This window comes from Zea mays, chromosome 9 (assembly GCF_902167145.1).
Source record: "Zea mays cultivar B73 chromosome 9, Zm-B73-REFERENCE-NAM-5.0, whole genome shotgun sequence".
Lineage (NCBI taxonomy): Eukaryota > Viridiplantae > Streptophyta > Magnoliopsida > Poales > Poaceae > Zea > Zea mays.
Genome location: NC_050104.1, coordinates 5,615,259 through 5,631,389, shown reverse-complemented (window position 1 = coordinate 5,631,389; position 16,131 = coordinate 5,615,259). Strand labels below are relative to the sequence as shown.

Genomic DNA, 16,131 nt, shown 5'->3' with positions numbered 1-16,131 from the left:
CTGAAGCCACCACCTCTACAATTTCGGAGCCGCCGGATAGAGGTGCGAGTGAATCAAGGTGTGTGTTGCCCGGCGAGGAGGCGACTGGGTCCCCTGCATCCTGTGCCTTTAGGTGTGTGTTGCCCGGCTGCATCGTGAGCCAAAGCGTGCGGAGCTGGCCAACAGATGGAGTCAGAATTTGCAAGCTTGATCCTCATCGTTTCAAGGCACTTCTTCGTTGGACCCATTTAGACCTTGTTCATTTATTTCTATCCCATGTAGATTGGACGAGATTAGAAGGGATTAGTAAATATTTTGACTTGCTATGAATTAAAACCCACTCAATCCCATCAAATCCACATAGATTCAGATGAAAATGGACAAGCCCTCATGAAGTTGTGAGGGGCTGCAAACGTCTCGATTTGCATCCGGGATGCACAATATTTTTTCCGGCTCGCATACAAGACTTACAAATATGGATATTATCCGATTTCACATCAGTAACCGACGTAAATTTAGATAGTCAAATCCAAATCCGAATTTGTTAAACGAACTCAGATATATCATTGAATTCTGTACTAAACACAACTTTGATACTAAAATCTATATACACATTTTAGTAATCCTTCTATCCTAATTTATAATTTGTTTGACTTTTTTTTATCATGTTTGACCGACTCGTCTTATTCAAAATTTTCACGAAAAACTGAAAAATTCAAAGCCAAATTATATTATATGGTAAACAATACACAGTAAAAATTGTAATAATTATAATTTTTTTGAATAACGAGTTGGTCAAACTTATGGTAAAAAAGTTAAATAAATTATAAATTGGAACTGTGTAAGTACATATGAATGTGAGATACGAGACAACTATTTCTATTTTCCATCTATAGGCCTCAGCCCACAGCGTGCCTAGCGCTGATGACTGCACAAAGCCGCTTTTCTCAGCTCGTCCGGCGCTGCTCCCCGACCGAGAAAGAAGCCAAGAATCCGACCCCGTCGAGACTCGAGACGCGCCGACCGCCGAAGCAAGCAAAGGAGCGAGATCCCAGTCCACATCGCGCGGCCGCTGCTCCGGCCAACCCAACGGCAGCCCGCCCACCCACCCACCTACCCAGTACACCCACCCTCGCACATCGCAGCCCGACCGCGACTCTTCTCTTCTCCGCCACGGCAGGGAAAAGAAAAGAGACTGGCCGAGCGAGTCCGGCCCCGCGACACCGGCACGGCGCCTATTCGCCCGCTCGCGTTCGGTCGGTCCGTGGCGTGGTCCTGAAGCCATCCTCCTCACAGGCTCGCACCGCCTTCGACTTCTCTCATCCTGCGCCCAGAGCTCCTATGCTCCGCCTTCACCTGACTTGTTCGTCGCTCGCTCCCGGCCCGCTGGTTTCCTCAGGCCTTGTTCCGTGGCTCAGGCAGCGCCTGAGCTGGTGAGGCTAGGCAGGACTCAGGAGTGCCCCCGCCCCGCGAGGCTGTTCGAAGCGACCCAGCTGCCGGGTGGCGGCGGATTCCTGGTGAGTGATTCTGGCATTGGGCTGTGCTTTGCGGGCTTCGAGATGCACACTGCGAGGTGGTGTGCGGTCATGTGGCGAGACTTCCTGCGAAATCTGGGGTGTTCGCGTGCTCGTGTGCTTTGCCGCCTGCTTCGTTCGTGATTTCGCGTGTCGGCGTGCGCCAGATTTCGTTGGGGCTTTGGTGATCTGCGCATTTCTAAGTTTCTGAGTGATGCTCTTTCGTTATTTTTTTTTTTAAAAATGCATTCAAAAAGAAAACTGTCGGCGCGGTTTGTGCGATGACGCTAGATTCGCGCTGTCTATTTTGTGACCTTTTTGTTCGAAGTAAACACTATGGTGCTCGTTTTTCTCTCTCTTACAAATATATTGTAAATGGAACTCGGTTATTAGCAGCTGCGATCCCGCCTTATGATTTTGTGATAGTTTTGATACTACTACTGGTTTTTCCCCAAACAGTTGTATCTGTTATTTCTTGATGTTTCATAGTCAACCTTGACTCTTCCCCATTTAAAGCGAGAATTGGATTCAGCATGTAATGGATTGACATGCTGAGGTAATGCTGTAGTCCTGCTGACGAGAGGTAGTTGTTGGAAACACACACCACGGTCGACCACGACACACACGACCGAATGCACAACATCGGGTTTTAGGGCTAGCACTGATCTAAAAAGGTAGTCCATTAGATGGTTGCATCCTCAACCATATAAATATAAACCATGCTTGTCCACTGGCAATGTGTGACTATTTTTAACAATCTTCTTCTCATGCATTGTGATCCAAGATTTGTTTAAAAATACACTAGGCCGACCTGAGCTTCGATACCAATTGTTGAAATCAAACCGCCGACACACGACACACATGTTGGATCGCCTGCACACGTGGCACACCCGCATACACACCCTGGCTGCTGGGCCGCAACACACACCCGAACGCACAACAACGAGTTTTAGGTCTGTTGGCAACACCCCAAAAGCTAGTCCATTAAGGGGTTACACCCTCAACCATATAACTATATTTGCCCATCCATAACTCATAATGTGGAACTATTCCCAACATTAGTAACATTTGTTCTTAGTTCTTACTCAAATTGAAGTGCATGATTGCTTAGTGCGGAGTCCCTAGCCGCGGGGTTTGAGAGTTTGCCATCAGTTACAGATTCTGATACTCCCTCCGTCCCCAAGTAATTCAATCCCTGTGATCAATGCGCTTATTATGAAAATATGTTCTATCTAATGATATTAATTTGATGTTATAAATTTTGATGGTTTTTTCTAGAAATTCTAGCCAAGTATAAAAACTTTGACTTAAGACAACTCTAGTAGTCTGGGATGGATGGAGTATACACAAAAGCAAGTATGCATATAGGAGTATGTGATTGGAGCCTAACCTTTTGCCTTGTATATCGGAATTAATGATATAATCCAACGAACATTTCAGAGGTGTAGTGTAATCTATTTATTCTGGGATAGAGGGAGTATGCACAAAAGCGAGTATGCATATAGGAATATGTGACTGGAGCCTAACCTTTTGCCTTTTATATCCGAATTAATGCTCTTATGCAACCAACATCTCAAACGTACTGTGTAAGAGAACATTAATGAGCAGCCACCTTTTTCTTTTTACAGGATAAAGTTGATTAATGTCTGCTGTTTTCTTCTGGTTGGTAGGACACTCCAACCTGCCAGGCTTCCTTGTGGTTATAAGGCTTTGTTAACACACCTGGGAATGTTTGGTTACGTTGAGGAAGTTGCTCAATACACCACATCAGGGTCACAGTTCAGCAGGAATTTGTTCAGCTTTTCTGATTGGATGGTTTGGTTCTGAAATATTGTTCTGAATTTATGTCATGCTTTAGATTGACGATATAGTGAATGCAAACTCCGGACCAACTTGTCACAAGGTTGAGTGATGAAGAAATGGCATGGAGGCTTTGTCATTGTATCTTTGTTCATCATCTTGATGTTAAGATATGTGATATTGGATAGGCTACTTGCAGAAAAATCGCTTCAGTATGTTTTCCAGCAAAACAGGACGGCAGAATTACATTGGTTGGATGTTCCAAACCCACCTGCAATCCAGAATCCACAGATTTCTTCTGAAGTAATATCAACCAGACTCTTGGCATCCAACCTTTCCATTACCAGAAATCTCTCTGATACAGAACTTCAATCTTTACATTCTTGGAATCATTTGAAACACCTTTTAACGCATGCCCATATCCTACCAGATGGAGTAGAGGCAATCAAGGAAGCTGGAGTTGCATGGAGGGAACTCAATACAGCCCTTGCATATGATGATTCAGTTGTTTCTGTTAATGGCAGCATTCAGCAGAAGGACAAAGGAAAGCAATGCCCTTATTCTGTCCGACGGATGAATGCCACAAGATTAGGGGATAGGTTTGCTTTAAAACTTCCATGTGGATTGATTCAGGGCTCTTCAATAACTATTATTGGTACTCCTGGTGGTCTTCTGGCTAATTTTAAGATAGAGTTAACTGGAGCTGCAGTTCCTGGTGAACCAGACCCTCCAATTGTCCTTCATTATAATGTCCGCCTTCTTGGTGATAAACTCACAGAAGATCCTGTAATAGTCCAAAATACATGGACGATAGCTGATGATTGGGGTTCTGAAAACCGTTGCCCATCTCCTGATTCAGATGCTAAGGACAGTGCAAAAGGTACTTTTCTTTCAGTGGTCCATATCTTATGTAGGCCATGCTGCCCATGCAAGATCCATGAAATTATGAGTAATTATTTCTGTAATTTGGCTACTTTATCCACTTGTTAAAGTATTGAAGCTTGCGATGCACATACAAAATGTAATGAAATACTCTTACATTGATGTTGCTGAAATATATCTCCATAACTATGCAGTATGCACATTGCTAAGATAATGGAGCCGAAATGTGTTGATTGATCTAAATGTGCATTTTTTTTTGCTTTTATTTCTTATATATGTTGTTAAACCAAATAATATATTTTTGGTGACAATCGTCTTCATAGGGTTGACATCAGTTATTTGCTTTCTCTTGTTTCACAGTGGATGATCTAGAAAAGTGTAGTAGCATCGTAGGTGAGGACCAGAAAGAAATCCTTCCCTCTAAGTTACATTCACATGTTTTGACCATGCCACCTGCAAGGAAGAAGAAAGCAGAATCTAGAAAGTATTTTCCATTCAGGCAGGGATATCTTGCTGTAGCAATTCTTCGTATCGGAGCACATGGGATCCATATGACTGTAGATGGCAAACATATCACTTCGTTTGCATTTCGAGAGGTATTGCATAAGTATAAATAACGCATCATGCCTTTGCATTCTACAGCAATTTATAGGAAAAAATATTTTCCCCTATGTGCTAAAGTATTTTTCATTTATACATGCTAAAATGAAACTATTTTCTTTAGTTATACACTATTTTAGTGATATTACAGTATGTAGTATGTTATGTGCTGCTTTATTTGATTATTATATTTACACTTCATATTGATATCCAGGATTTGGAACCAGGGTTTGTTGGTGAAGTAAGAATTGCAGGAGACATTAAATTGCTATCTGTGATAGCAAGTGGCCTGCCAACAACAGAGTACTTCGAGCATGTCACTGATCTGGAAATTTTGAAGGCTCCACCTGTTGCCATGGATAAATCTGTTGATCTTTTCATTGGGGTCTTCTCTACAGCAAATAATTTCAAGCGCCGAATGGCAGTTCGCAGAACTTGGATGCAGTATGATGCTGTGCGCTCAGGAAAAGTTGCAGTTAGATTCTTTGTTGGCCTGGTAAGAATAAAACTTTGAAAGTGGACAGCTATATGGTAATTTGACAATATAGTTGATGTGGCTTTTAGTTTTTAGTATGGTTCTATGCTTAGAAGTATGCACAAGACAGATTATGATGTAGAAGGACAATAGCATACTAGAAGACATTGATCGTCTTAATAGATTCTAAACAATATGTCAAGTGCACTATTGGGTTAATCGGATACAAATTATGCATGCAACTATTGTTGTTAATCGGATACAAATTATGCATGCAACTACCACTCCATTGAGGGTATTTATGTCTCTGTTGATTGCTTTCTCTACATAATTGCTTGCAATTGCATCCTATCACGCCATTTTTTTGTTTGCCAATACTATTGTTTGAACAGCCATTAAAGAAAATGGTTTACTAGTCACTTTTCTACTCTGTTCATTCCAAATTATAAGTCATTCCAATTTTGTTCGAGAGTCAAAACATCTCAAGTTTGACCAAATTTATATAATAAACTAATAATAATATTTATGATACTAAATAAGTTGGACGTCATAATTTTTTTTATAAATCTTTATAATATTTATCATTAATTATATTTTCATAGTACACCTATTTGACGTCATAATTTTTTTATAAATCTTTATAATTTTAGTCACTCTTAAGATGCTTTGATTCTCCAAGAAAGTTGGAATGATTTATAATCTGGAACAGAGGGAGTATATGTTATACTTTTCTACCCTTTACTCATCTGGCCCTACCTTCCATTGTTAAAAGCACAAAAACGAGGTGGTCAATGAGGAACTCTGGAATGAAGCACGAACATATGGAGACATCCAGTTGATGCCATTTGTGGATTACTATAGCCTGATTCTTTGGAAGACCATAGCGATCTGCATTTATGGGGTATATATGATTTATTGCATTATTTTTTATTTTACTTGGATGACACTTGATATTATGTTTGCATTTTCTAAGCAAGTGTTCTTTGCAGACAAATGTCCTGTCAGCCAAGTATGTGATGAAAACTGATGATGATGCTTTTGTTCGAGTAGATGAAATACTTTCTTCCCTCGACCGAACCAATATCAGTCATGCACTGTTGTATGGTCGTGTCAATTCTGATTCCCAGCCTCACCGAGATCCCTATAGCAAGTGGTACATAACCCCTGAGGTAACTTGTGTAAAATTATATATACTTGAGTAAAATACTCCAATTGTCCTTAAACATGCTCTGTGGTGTCATGTATTGTTCCTAAACTCTTAAAATGCACATATGGGTCTCTTAAAATTGCTAAAATGTGCTACTTAAAGTCCAAATCACTCTAATCAGCACAAACTTAGTCTATGTGGCATATAGAATGGTACATGGTAATTTTATATTCACAATACATGGTAGCGACTTTGGCCATGAGCATGTAGTAGAGAACAGGGATATCTCAGATTTCTTGCAAGAATGTTATTATCACATACATGATTACAGGTTGATTAGGGTGTTTGGACCTCTTGTGGCACACTTGAACAAGTTTATGAACCTAGATGTAGATTTTAAGAGTTTGTCTACCTAAATGCCACCCCAGTACAAGTTTGATGACCAAAAGTGCAATTTGTTTATATCAAGAGATTCTGCAAAATATAATTTCTACATATGAAAAGGCTCTTCCTCTAGAACATTGCTCTGCCATGTGTTTTCTCTAATGTTCTATAGATGGTGGATTGAGACGTTGCACAAGTGCTCACTTAGACAGCTCAAGTTTTGTATAAAAGTAACATTTAGGAGGTTAGGGGCTCCTGCATGAATGTATGCAAAACATATAAAGCTGGTTAAGCACCTGCATACTGTTTCAGAACTAACTAGTGCTTGGTTCTGCTTATTAACACATATTTTTTAAAGCATATTTTGCTGCCTTGTTTTCAATAATTTAGTTCCGGTTTTGTCATTTTGTGCGGTGGATCAAGTGTGGTAACTAATGTTTTGCTTGAGTTAGGAATGGCCTGAGGAGAATTATCCTCCATGGGCGCATGGTCCAGGATATATTGTTTCACAGGACATAGCTAAAGAAGTTTACAGGAAACACAAGAATGGGGAATTAAAGGTAATGTGGGAATTTATTTTCATGCTGTTATATGGAGTAATTGGAAAAGCTTAGTTGCTTCAGTTTGGATAGCAGTAAATATAAGAAATACTGTGATGTATGGTCCTCAGTATCTTAAAAATAGACACAACCCTAGTAGACCTGCTTGGTTTGTAACCTCTGTGGTCATGGTATTATGAATTCTTTCTATACTGAATAGGATATTATCATCATCTCTCTTACAGATGTTCAAGCTGGAGGATGTCGCGATGGGAATATGGATCAATGAGATGAAGAAGGATGGCTTGGATGTCAAGTATGAGAATGATGGGAGGATCTTGGTTGAAGGATGCGAGGATGGGTATGTGATTGCTCACTACCAAGAACCAAGGGATATGATGTGCCTCTGGGATAAGTTTCAGAAAACAAAACGAGGAACATGTTGCAAAGAATAACAGAGATAATGCAAATGATGCTTTATTTTACGGTGGTTGCTGTTGGCCGTTGCTTGAACAGACACCGTCACGCTAAAACGTTCTTGACATTTGACATATACAGCCCCTCCTAAGAGGAATCTTGCAGAACTGGATGGCAAGCGAAGTTTTGGGTATCTTAAGTTTGTTTCGTCCCAGTTTGAAGAGTTTCTAGTCAAACTAGGGGATATGCATTGTAGGCAGAATGCAGGTCACATCTTTTTTTTTTGGGTAGGTAGGAGAGTGCTGCTTTGCTTACTGTGTGGCTTGTAAAATACTAGTATCTTGCCAGAATGTAGGATACATGGGCGGCAGCTTACGTTAGGATAGATTGAGCCAGTCTACCATTCTTTTGAAAGGAATGCATTTTGCATCTGATGTAAAGCTATTTTTGGTGACCATTCATTCTCTTGTATAATCCATTCTCAAGAAATTTCAAATCGGTACTGATTAAAGATAGGATCACATCACATCCAAGTTTTTACAGTTGCTAAGAAAACATGAAGCATAAAATGATCAAGCCAGATTCACAGGTACGGAAGAAAGTTACACTGCCGTACTCTCTGTTCCAGTCTGCTGTTTTTTACGGAGCCAAACAACCGATGCCGTAGCGGGTGTTGGGGAACAAGAGGAAGAGGCCGCTGCACACGGCGCCCACCATGAGCGGGAAGCTCTCCATCACCTCGTCCATCTCCTTGCGGTGGCCGGCGACGAGGCACCCGGAGACCCGGTAGTCGGCGAGCGTGACGGCCGCAAAGACCAGCACGGACATGACAGCGTGCACGACGTCGACGAAGGCGAGCCGGTACCTTTCCTCCCTGGGCACCTCGACGCCGAGCCCGGTCCTGAACAGCGACAGGCCCCGCGGCGTGACGAAGCCGTAGTACACCTTCCCGTCCGGGGCGCGGAAGCTGTCGGTGAAGTGGAAGAGGAAGCAGGAGGCGGCGCAGAGCGCGAGCAGGGCCCTGAGCATCGCGGCGCTGACCGCCGAGCAGGTGCCGTCGCCTGCGGCGGCCGGGAGTAGCATCTCGAAGGTTAGCAGCGTGCCCGTGGGGAGGAAGTTGGCCAGCATGGACGTCTTGGAGAGCGTCTTCTGCACGCCCCTCGCCACCGCGCGGCGCTTCCTTCCCGCGCCCGGCGGCGAGCCGCCGCCGCCGCCGCGCACCTCGACGGACACCGCACCGGCGTTGCTGCGATCCATGGGCGCGTTCTTGTCCGGAGAGCGTGGAACTGTTTTCGCGACGTTCCCAGAGACTGGAAATGCAAAGCTGTTGGTTTGCTTGCTGATCGGCTGTTCTGTAATCGTAAATAGATGCACGGCGCACGCGTAGTTTGGCGAACGTTAGGCAGTGCTTGAGTTCAAATGACGTGCAACTGTTGCTACGCATAACTGTTCCCTCCGACCCCTTGAGTTCAAATTCTCAAATGCTGGCCACATCGCTGGCCGCCTGGACAACACAATATTTCTTCTCCACCCTCATTCCCGTCCGGATAAATCCCGTCGGATCGAACCCGATCAACACTTAAATTATAATTATAATATATATTATTTATCCTTTACTACTAATATATGACATTGTCACTTGTATACATGGACAGATTTAAGAAATTATATATATATATATATATATATATATATATATATATATATATATATCAAAATAGACATATTTATACAATAGAGGATCTCTTGATAAGATAATTAATTATTTTTATTATTAACTAGTATAAAAAACATCGACACATATAAGTTTAACGGTTTACCGTAAAAAACGAGGATAGAGAATGCTTTCTCGTCTACCCGTCGGAGAAAGAATTTTCTTTATTTTACATCCCTATGGGATAAGAAACTTCTCTGTCCCAATTTCATAGGAGTCACCTATGGGAAATCGGGGATCAGGGCCATTAACATCTCTACCACCAACTGCTAATCTCGCCCGAGCCGTGTGAGATTAGGCATCCCACGGACTCTTCAAATACGCGTTTATGTTCCCACCGCGTTAAAAGGAAAGTAGCTCCACCTGACCCAGCAGTGTTTCCAGGCTAGAACGAATGTGCCTTGAGGGCCATATATTTTTTCATCATTAGACCTAAAACCAACTAGAAATGGATCTAGATACTTATTTGGATGTTAATTTTTTGTCTTATTTCTTCGATTACGAACAAATAACATATATAATTTAATATGTAAATTTATATTATCCATAAAAATAAATCTCAAATTCGTTTTAAATCTATTTAAATAATTGATATAAAATTCGGATACCTATCCGAATACGGATTCAGATGTTTTTTCACCTTTTTTGTTGTAGGGAGAAAATAATGAACACAAAAAATATATAAATTTTTTTATTCTTATACATCATAATATTCTCAATGACATAACAAAAATTAGCTTCAAATTCTATGTACATTTATACTAAAATATTGGATTTGTCATATAAGTCAGATGTCATTCCTAGCTCCAACAAAGCCCAGATTGATCCAGAAACATATATATGCTCGACGCCTTGGCCTTGCGTTCTGTCCACTAGGCACGGACCACGAGATGGTCGATGACACAGTAGACAATTTCGGTCGGTAAGCACCGGTAACCGGTAAAATTTACCGTTACCGGTACTCACCGAGAAACGAAAACCGGGTCGGTTTTTACTGGATTTCAGTTTAGAATTTAAACACAAAAGTCAAATTTTGGTCAATAAAATGATTTTCGAAAATTGAAAACAATAATGTAATCCTTGATCGAGGGTACCTAGAGCATCTCTAAGCCCCGTTTGAATCTTTTAAATTAAAATTTATTCTAATAATCATAATTTAGAGATAAATAAGCTAATATGATTTTATGTGAAATATATTTATATACCGTTGGTCACCTGTTACAATTTCTGAAAGAAATCGAGACAAGGCAACACAGTTACAGTAACATGATCTTCTCTCCTTTAATCTATTTATAAGGACAGAATAGATTAAAAATAGAAAGTTAAAATAACTACAAGTTCGTAATGGAACAAGAGACTGAACTTTTTACATCAATACACCAAAAGCTTGTTTTCGTCATTTGCCTTTCACTTGATTGCAACAAACAATTACAAGAATACATTCGAATGCTAAGCAGTTCAAAGTTACACGAGCTCTCCGTGTCTCTCAGCTCGCTCCTTTGCATGTGCACTGTTCTTCTATTTATAGGAATAGCCTGACGTACAACTTTGTATGAAGCTTCAACCATTACCTCTAACCCTATACAAACAACCATGGAATCTACCGGGGCATTATCATCCTTTTCTCTCGAAATAGTGGCGCACACATCGGCAAGTCCTTTCTTTGTTTTCTTTCCACTCGCTTTGAGCTCGGCAACATGCTTTCTCTGCACGTTCAAACCAAAGCTTCTTCCATTCCCCTTTTAACCTGCAATAGTGACCTTCGGCAAACATGAATTGGTTGCTCTTGAAACAAATCACAAAGTGGTTAAGATTAGTTGGTTTTGAGGACCTTCAGCAAAGGCTTACCTCCAACAGTAGCCTCTCATGAGATTTGTTCGTTTTTCGATAAAATTCTCAGACCATGGAACAGACGAAGGCCTTGTACGTGCCGAAAGTCCAAAAACACCTTTCTCGAGCACGTTATTGAAAATGGGTTCATACACACACATATTTGGACAACTAGCTACGAGGCTAGAACCTGCATCGGTGGTCTAAAGACCAAAGAACGAGAATGGCATGACTCCTCAACTTCTGTTCCTCTTTACCTATATAACTCGATTGGCCCCATCTGGGTCGCGCTATATTTACTGATGATTAACCTGTTGACATTAAATTCTCTACATCTGAAGCTCATTTGTGTGCCTTGCTTTGTGTGAGCTTCGGAAACTCGAGATTTCAACAACCTTCATATGGCGAGGATTAGGACAACTACTAAGCAAGTGACACCAACATCGTCATAGGCATTGCAATTAGACGAGGAAGCTCTAGACATCAATGTCTTGTAGGGGTCCACAAGTGGAGTTCCCATTTCAGAGGCTATCAAGAAGACAACAGTTGTGCCAAAGAAAAGGATGGGTAATGAAGCAACTATAGAAGGAGAATAGTCAGAGGAGAATGTCTCTGATGTCAGAGATGATGTTTTCGTGGAAGAAGAGTATGACCTTTGACTGTCTAAGTCTAGTTACATTAACATGGGGTGATCTCTCGTAAAGCCTAGTGAAATAAAGGTTCTAAAAAGGCTTGGAACGCCGACGAGGAAACTATTCCTGAGCCAAAGGAGGATGAAGTTGTGGTGTTCAAAAGCTTCTTCCGGGTAGGTCTTTGTCTGCCGATGCATATGATGGTTACTGAAGTGTCGAAGAAGTATAAGATCTACATGCACCAGCTAACACCGAATGCAATAGTAAGGCTTGATGTTTTATATGGGCTATACAAAGCCAAGGTGCTCGGGCTGATGCTGAGTGCTTCTACAGAGTGCATGAATTGCACTACCAAACGAAGGTCATACCCTTAGATAAGATGCATAACAACTTTGGGTGCTACAACTTCACTTAACGAAAAGATTCAAAATTCCTTGTATAGGCCTACCGAACCAAATGGCCGGGCTAGTGGGCTAAGGAATGGTTTTACGCTAAAGTAAACAAAAATAAGAGAGAGGAATTTATGGACATAGTGATAAAGCCATTGAAGGTAAACTTCAGCTTAAAGAGACCCATCTGCAACATGAGTGGGGATGCTCAAACGACCATCATTGCATTTAACACCATGCTTGACAGGTTTGGTACACAAGACTTGGTGCAATGATTTCTTATGAATCATGTGTTCCCTATAAGGTCCGATTATGGTATGCCGAAGTCAAATAAAGGCGACGAAGAGGTGAAATTGTTCATTTTAAAAACCATGCTCTATCGTTTCAAGCAACAACTTTGTTCAAACACCCATGCCACAAGTGGCTAGAATCTATTAAGGTGGTGTGCAACAAGGTCACCGGGAACTACATAATCAACGAAGATCGCTTGGTGATAGCGTCCTTTGGAACCCAAGGGAAATGAAGGTTAAACAAAGTAATGGATTCACTAGGGTATGAATACCCAGACTATCCCAACTTAGCCCAAGAGGCTGACGCTGAAAGAAAAATAAAAAATAATGGTCAGTATTATCGAACGAGAAGCCATTAGAATGATTGAGGCAAAAAAGGGAAAGTGAAAACCGAAGGTGACCAAAAAACCAAAGATAACATGAAGTGATGATGAAGGGTCTTCTCATTCAGATATGAGCACCACACCCTCTTAGAGAGGAATAAAAGCAAAGGCCACTAATAGCAATGCATAAGGGAGGCCTACAAAAATGGTTAAGTGAGAGCACCTAGAGGGGGGGTGAATAGGTGATCCTGTACAATTAAACACTAAGTAGCCACAAAACTTAGTTATAGAAGTGTTAGTGCGACTAAGTAGTTGAGGTGAGTTCTTGTGAACAAAACAATCACAGAGAAAGCAATCACAAGAGACACGCGATTTTATCCCGTGGTTCGGCCAAATAACACTTGCCTACTTCCACGTTGTGGCGTCCCAATGGATGAGGGTTGCACTCAACCCCTTTCAAGTGATCCAATGATCAACTTGAATACCACGACTTTCTTCCTTATAGTCTCTCTCCCGTTTGCAAGGAATCTCCACAAGTTGGAGCCTCTCGCCCTTACAATAAAGATCACAATGAAGGCACAAGAGTAAGGCTAGGAGAGAAACACATACAACACACAAATCCGCAGCACACACGCACACAAGTCAAGACTTGAGCTCAAAACGTAGCACAAAGAGTTCACAACTCGAACGAAGCTCAAATCACTAACACAATCGATCAAATGCGCGGAGACGGAGTGTGGGAGTCTTAGAATGCTTAGTGAATGCTTAGGTAGCTCCTCCATGCGTCTAGGGGTCCCTTTTATAGCCCCAAGGCAGCTAGGAGCCATTGGAGGCCAACTTGGAAGGCAATTCCTGCCTTCTGTCGAGTGGCGCACCGGACAGGTCCTGTAGACGGTCCGGTGCACGATCTCTTTCCAAATTTGGCATATCCGACCATTGCTCCTCTGGGTTGATTGGCTCACAGGACACTGTCCGGTGCAACCGGACAGTCCGCTGCACCAGCCGACCGTTGGAGCAGTCCACGTGTCGCGCGAAGATTGCGCGGCCTACCGTTGGAGCTGGCGACCGTTGGCTCACCGGACAGTCTGGTGCACCACCGGACAATCCGGTGCACCACCGGACAGTCCGGTGAATTATAGCCATGTCGCCTTTTTCGTTTCCCGAGAGCGACAAGTTCGCCGCGGATGACTCACCGGACAGTCCGGTGCACCACCGGACAGTCCAGTGAATTACAGTCGTACACCATCGTCAATTCCCGAGAGCAGCCATTTCACCGGAGACCAGCCTGGCACACTGGACATACCGGACAGTCCGGTGTGCCAGGCCGAGCTGGACTTTGGCTGCACACAGCCAAATCTTTTGCAATTCGATTCTTTTCTTCTCGGCACTGTTTCTAGCACTTAGATAACCACATTAGTATTCAAAAACAATGTACTAAGTCTAGAAACATACCTCATGCCTTGATTTGCACTTTTCAACCTTTGGCACATTAGGACTTAAAGAATATGTGTTGGTCATCTAATCACCAAAATACTTACAGAAATTGCCCAAGGGCATATTTCTCTTTCAATCTCCCCCTTTTTGGTGATTTATGCCAACACATCAAAAAGCAACAAAAAACATGCAACACCAATTCAATTTGAAGATCCAATTGTTTTTTACTATAATTTGGCATATTTGGATCACTCTTTGCCACCAATTGGTTTATTTTTGCAAATCAAATTCTTTTTCCTATCTCTAGGTCCAACACACTTGTTTGGGCAAAATGAGAGATATTCCAAGAGAAAAATTGATCAAGTGCCAAAAAATCCCCCTTTTCCCATAATCAAAATTCTTTCCCACAAGAGACCAAATTTTGCAATAAGAGTATTTGGACAAATCAAAAGTTCTAACTCTATTGTTTTCAAATTTCACAAGTGGTAGCTGATCCATTTGCTTTGGCCTTAATTTCTCCCCCTTTGGCATCAAGCACCAAAACGGGATCATTTTTGTCCCTTTCAACCCCAATGCCTCACAAAAAATGTCAATAAAGAGCAAAAAGGAATGAGAGCATAAGTATGAACTTGGAAGAGAGTACACTAATACCAGAGTGCAGTGGAAGTCTTTGCATCGTCCAAGTCCACATTTCCCTTTCAATGCACCTTTTAGACTACATCAAGGATACTCAAACAACCAGGTTAGTCTTAAAAGGTCAAGTTGTAGCACATCTCCCCCTTAATTTGTGCATCACTTGCAAATGGACTTGTGAGGCCCGGGGATCACGTGTACAACTTGAGCACCACAATAATGGATTTAAATGCATAAAGTAACATGATCAAAGGCATAGAGCACATGCATGCTATAGATCGGTCCAAGTTACGCGAATCTAAGACATTTAGCTCACTACACAACCTGCAAAAAGTTTTCTCATCCAATGGCTTGGTAAAGATATCGGCTAGCTGGTTCTCGGTGCTAATATGGTACACCTCGATATCTCCTTTTGCTGGTGGTCTCTCAGGAAGTGATGCCGGATGTCTATGTGCTTAGTGCGGCTGAGTTCAACAGGATTATCTGCCATGCAGATAGCACTCTCATTGTCACAAAGGAGTGGGACTTTGCTCAGATTGTAGCCAAAGTCCAGGAGGGTTTGTCTCATCCAAAGTAGTTGCGCGCAACACTGTCCTGCGGCAACATACTCGGCCTCAGTAGTGGATAAGGCAACAGATGTTTGTTTCTTTGAACTCCAGGACACCAGGGACCTTCCTAGAAATTGGCACGTCCCTGATGTGCTCTTCCTATCAACCTTGCACCCGGCATAATCGAAGTCTGAGTATCCAATCAAGTCAAAGGTAGACCCCTTTGGATACCAGATCCCGAAGCAAGGCGTAGAAACTAAATATCTAAGAATTCGCTTAACGGCCACAAGGTGACATTCCTTGGGGTCGGATTGATATCTAGCACACATGCATACACTTAGCATAATGTCCGGTATACTAGCACATAAATAAAGCAATGAACCTATCATGGACCGATATGCCTTTTGATCAACAGACTTACCTCCTTTGTTTAGGTCAACATGCCCGTCGGTTCCCATCGGTGTCTTTGCGGGCTTGGCGTCCTTCATCCCAAACCGCTTGAGAAGATCTTGTGTGTACTTCGTTTGGGAGATGAAGGTGCCATCCTAGAGTTGCTTCACTTGGAACCCAAGGAAGTAGGTCAGCTCGCCCATCATCGACA

At 42.1% G+C, this 16,131-nt stretch overlaps 2 protein-coding genes across 3 annotated transcripts; one reads left to right on the top strand and one right to left on the bottom strand.

Annotated features, from left to right (window-relative positions):
• The first annotated feature begins 905 nt into the window (after positions 1-905).
• Positions 906-8,258, top strand: LOC103637831 (beta-1,3-galactosyltransferase GALT1). Of its 2 annotated transcripts, none has more exons than XM_008660869.3 (8): positions 906-1,496; positions 3,122-4,173; positions 4,536-4,771; positions 4,990-5,271; positions 6,023-6,151; positions 6,240-6,419; positions 7,234-7,341; positions 7,566-8,258. In XM_008660869.3, the coding sequence occupies exons 2-8, from the start codon at positions 3,405-3,407 to the stop codon at positions 7,773-7,775; spliced, it is 1,914 nt and encodes a 637-aa protein (XP_008659091.1). In that variant the 5' UTR covers positions 906-1,496; positions 3,122-3,404; the 3' UTR covers positions 7,776-8,258. The 2 variants fall into 2 exon arrangements, with proteins under 2 accessions (XP_008659091.1, XP_008659092.1); XM_008660870.3 differs by having other exon boundaries at positions 960-1,496; positions 3,164-4,173.
• Positions 8,247-9,177, bottom strand: LOC100277972 (DUF679 domain membrane protein 7). Its single transcript, NM_001151404.2, has one exon. It carries the CDS (start codon positions 8,992-8,994, stop codon positions 8,377-8,379), a length of 618 nt encoding a protein of 205 aa, NP_001144876.2. The 5' UTR covers positions 8,995-9,177; the 3' UTR covers positions 8,247-8,376.
• Between the last annotated feature and the right edge of the window lie 6,954 nt (positions 9,178-16,131).

Excerpts from the sequence above, each read along its gene's own strand:
- LOC103637831 (XM_008660869.3), top strand. The coding sequence starts at position 3,405 with ATGAAGAAATGGCATGGAGGCTTTGTCATTGTATCTTTGTTCATCATC. Across the intron at positions 4,772-4,989 it reads CTTCGTTTGCATTTCGAGAG|GATTTGGAACCAGGGTTTGT; the intron begins GTATTGCATAAG and ends ATTGATATCCAG. Across the intron at positions 5,272-6,022 it reads TTAGATTCTTTGTTGGCCTG|CACAAAAACGAGGTGGTCAA; the intron begins GTAAGAATAAAA and ends CATTGTTAAAAG.
- LOC100277972 (NM_001151404.2), bottom strand. The coding sequence starts at position 8,994 with ATGGATCGCAGCAACGCCGGTGCGGTGTCCGTCGAGGTGCGCGGCGGC.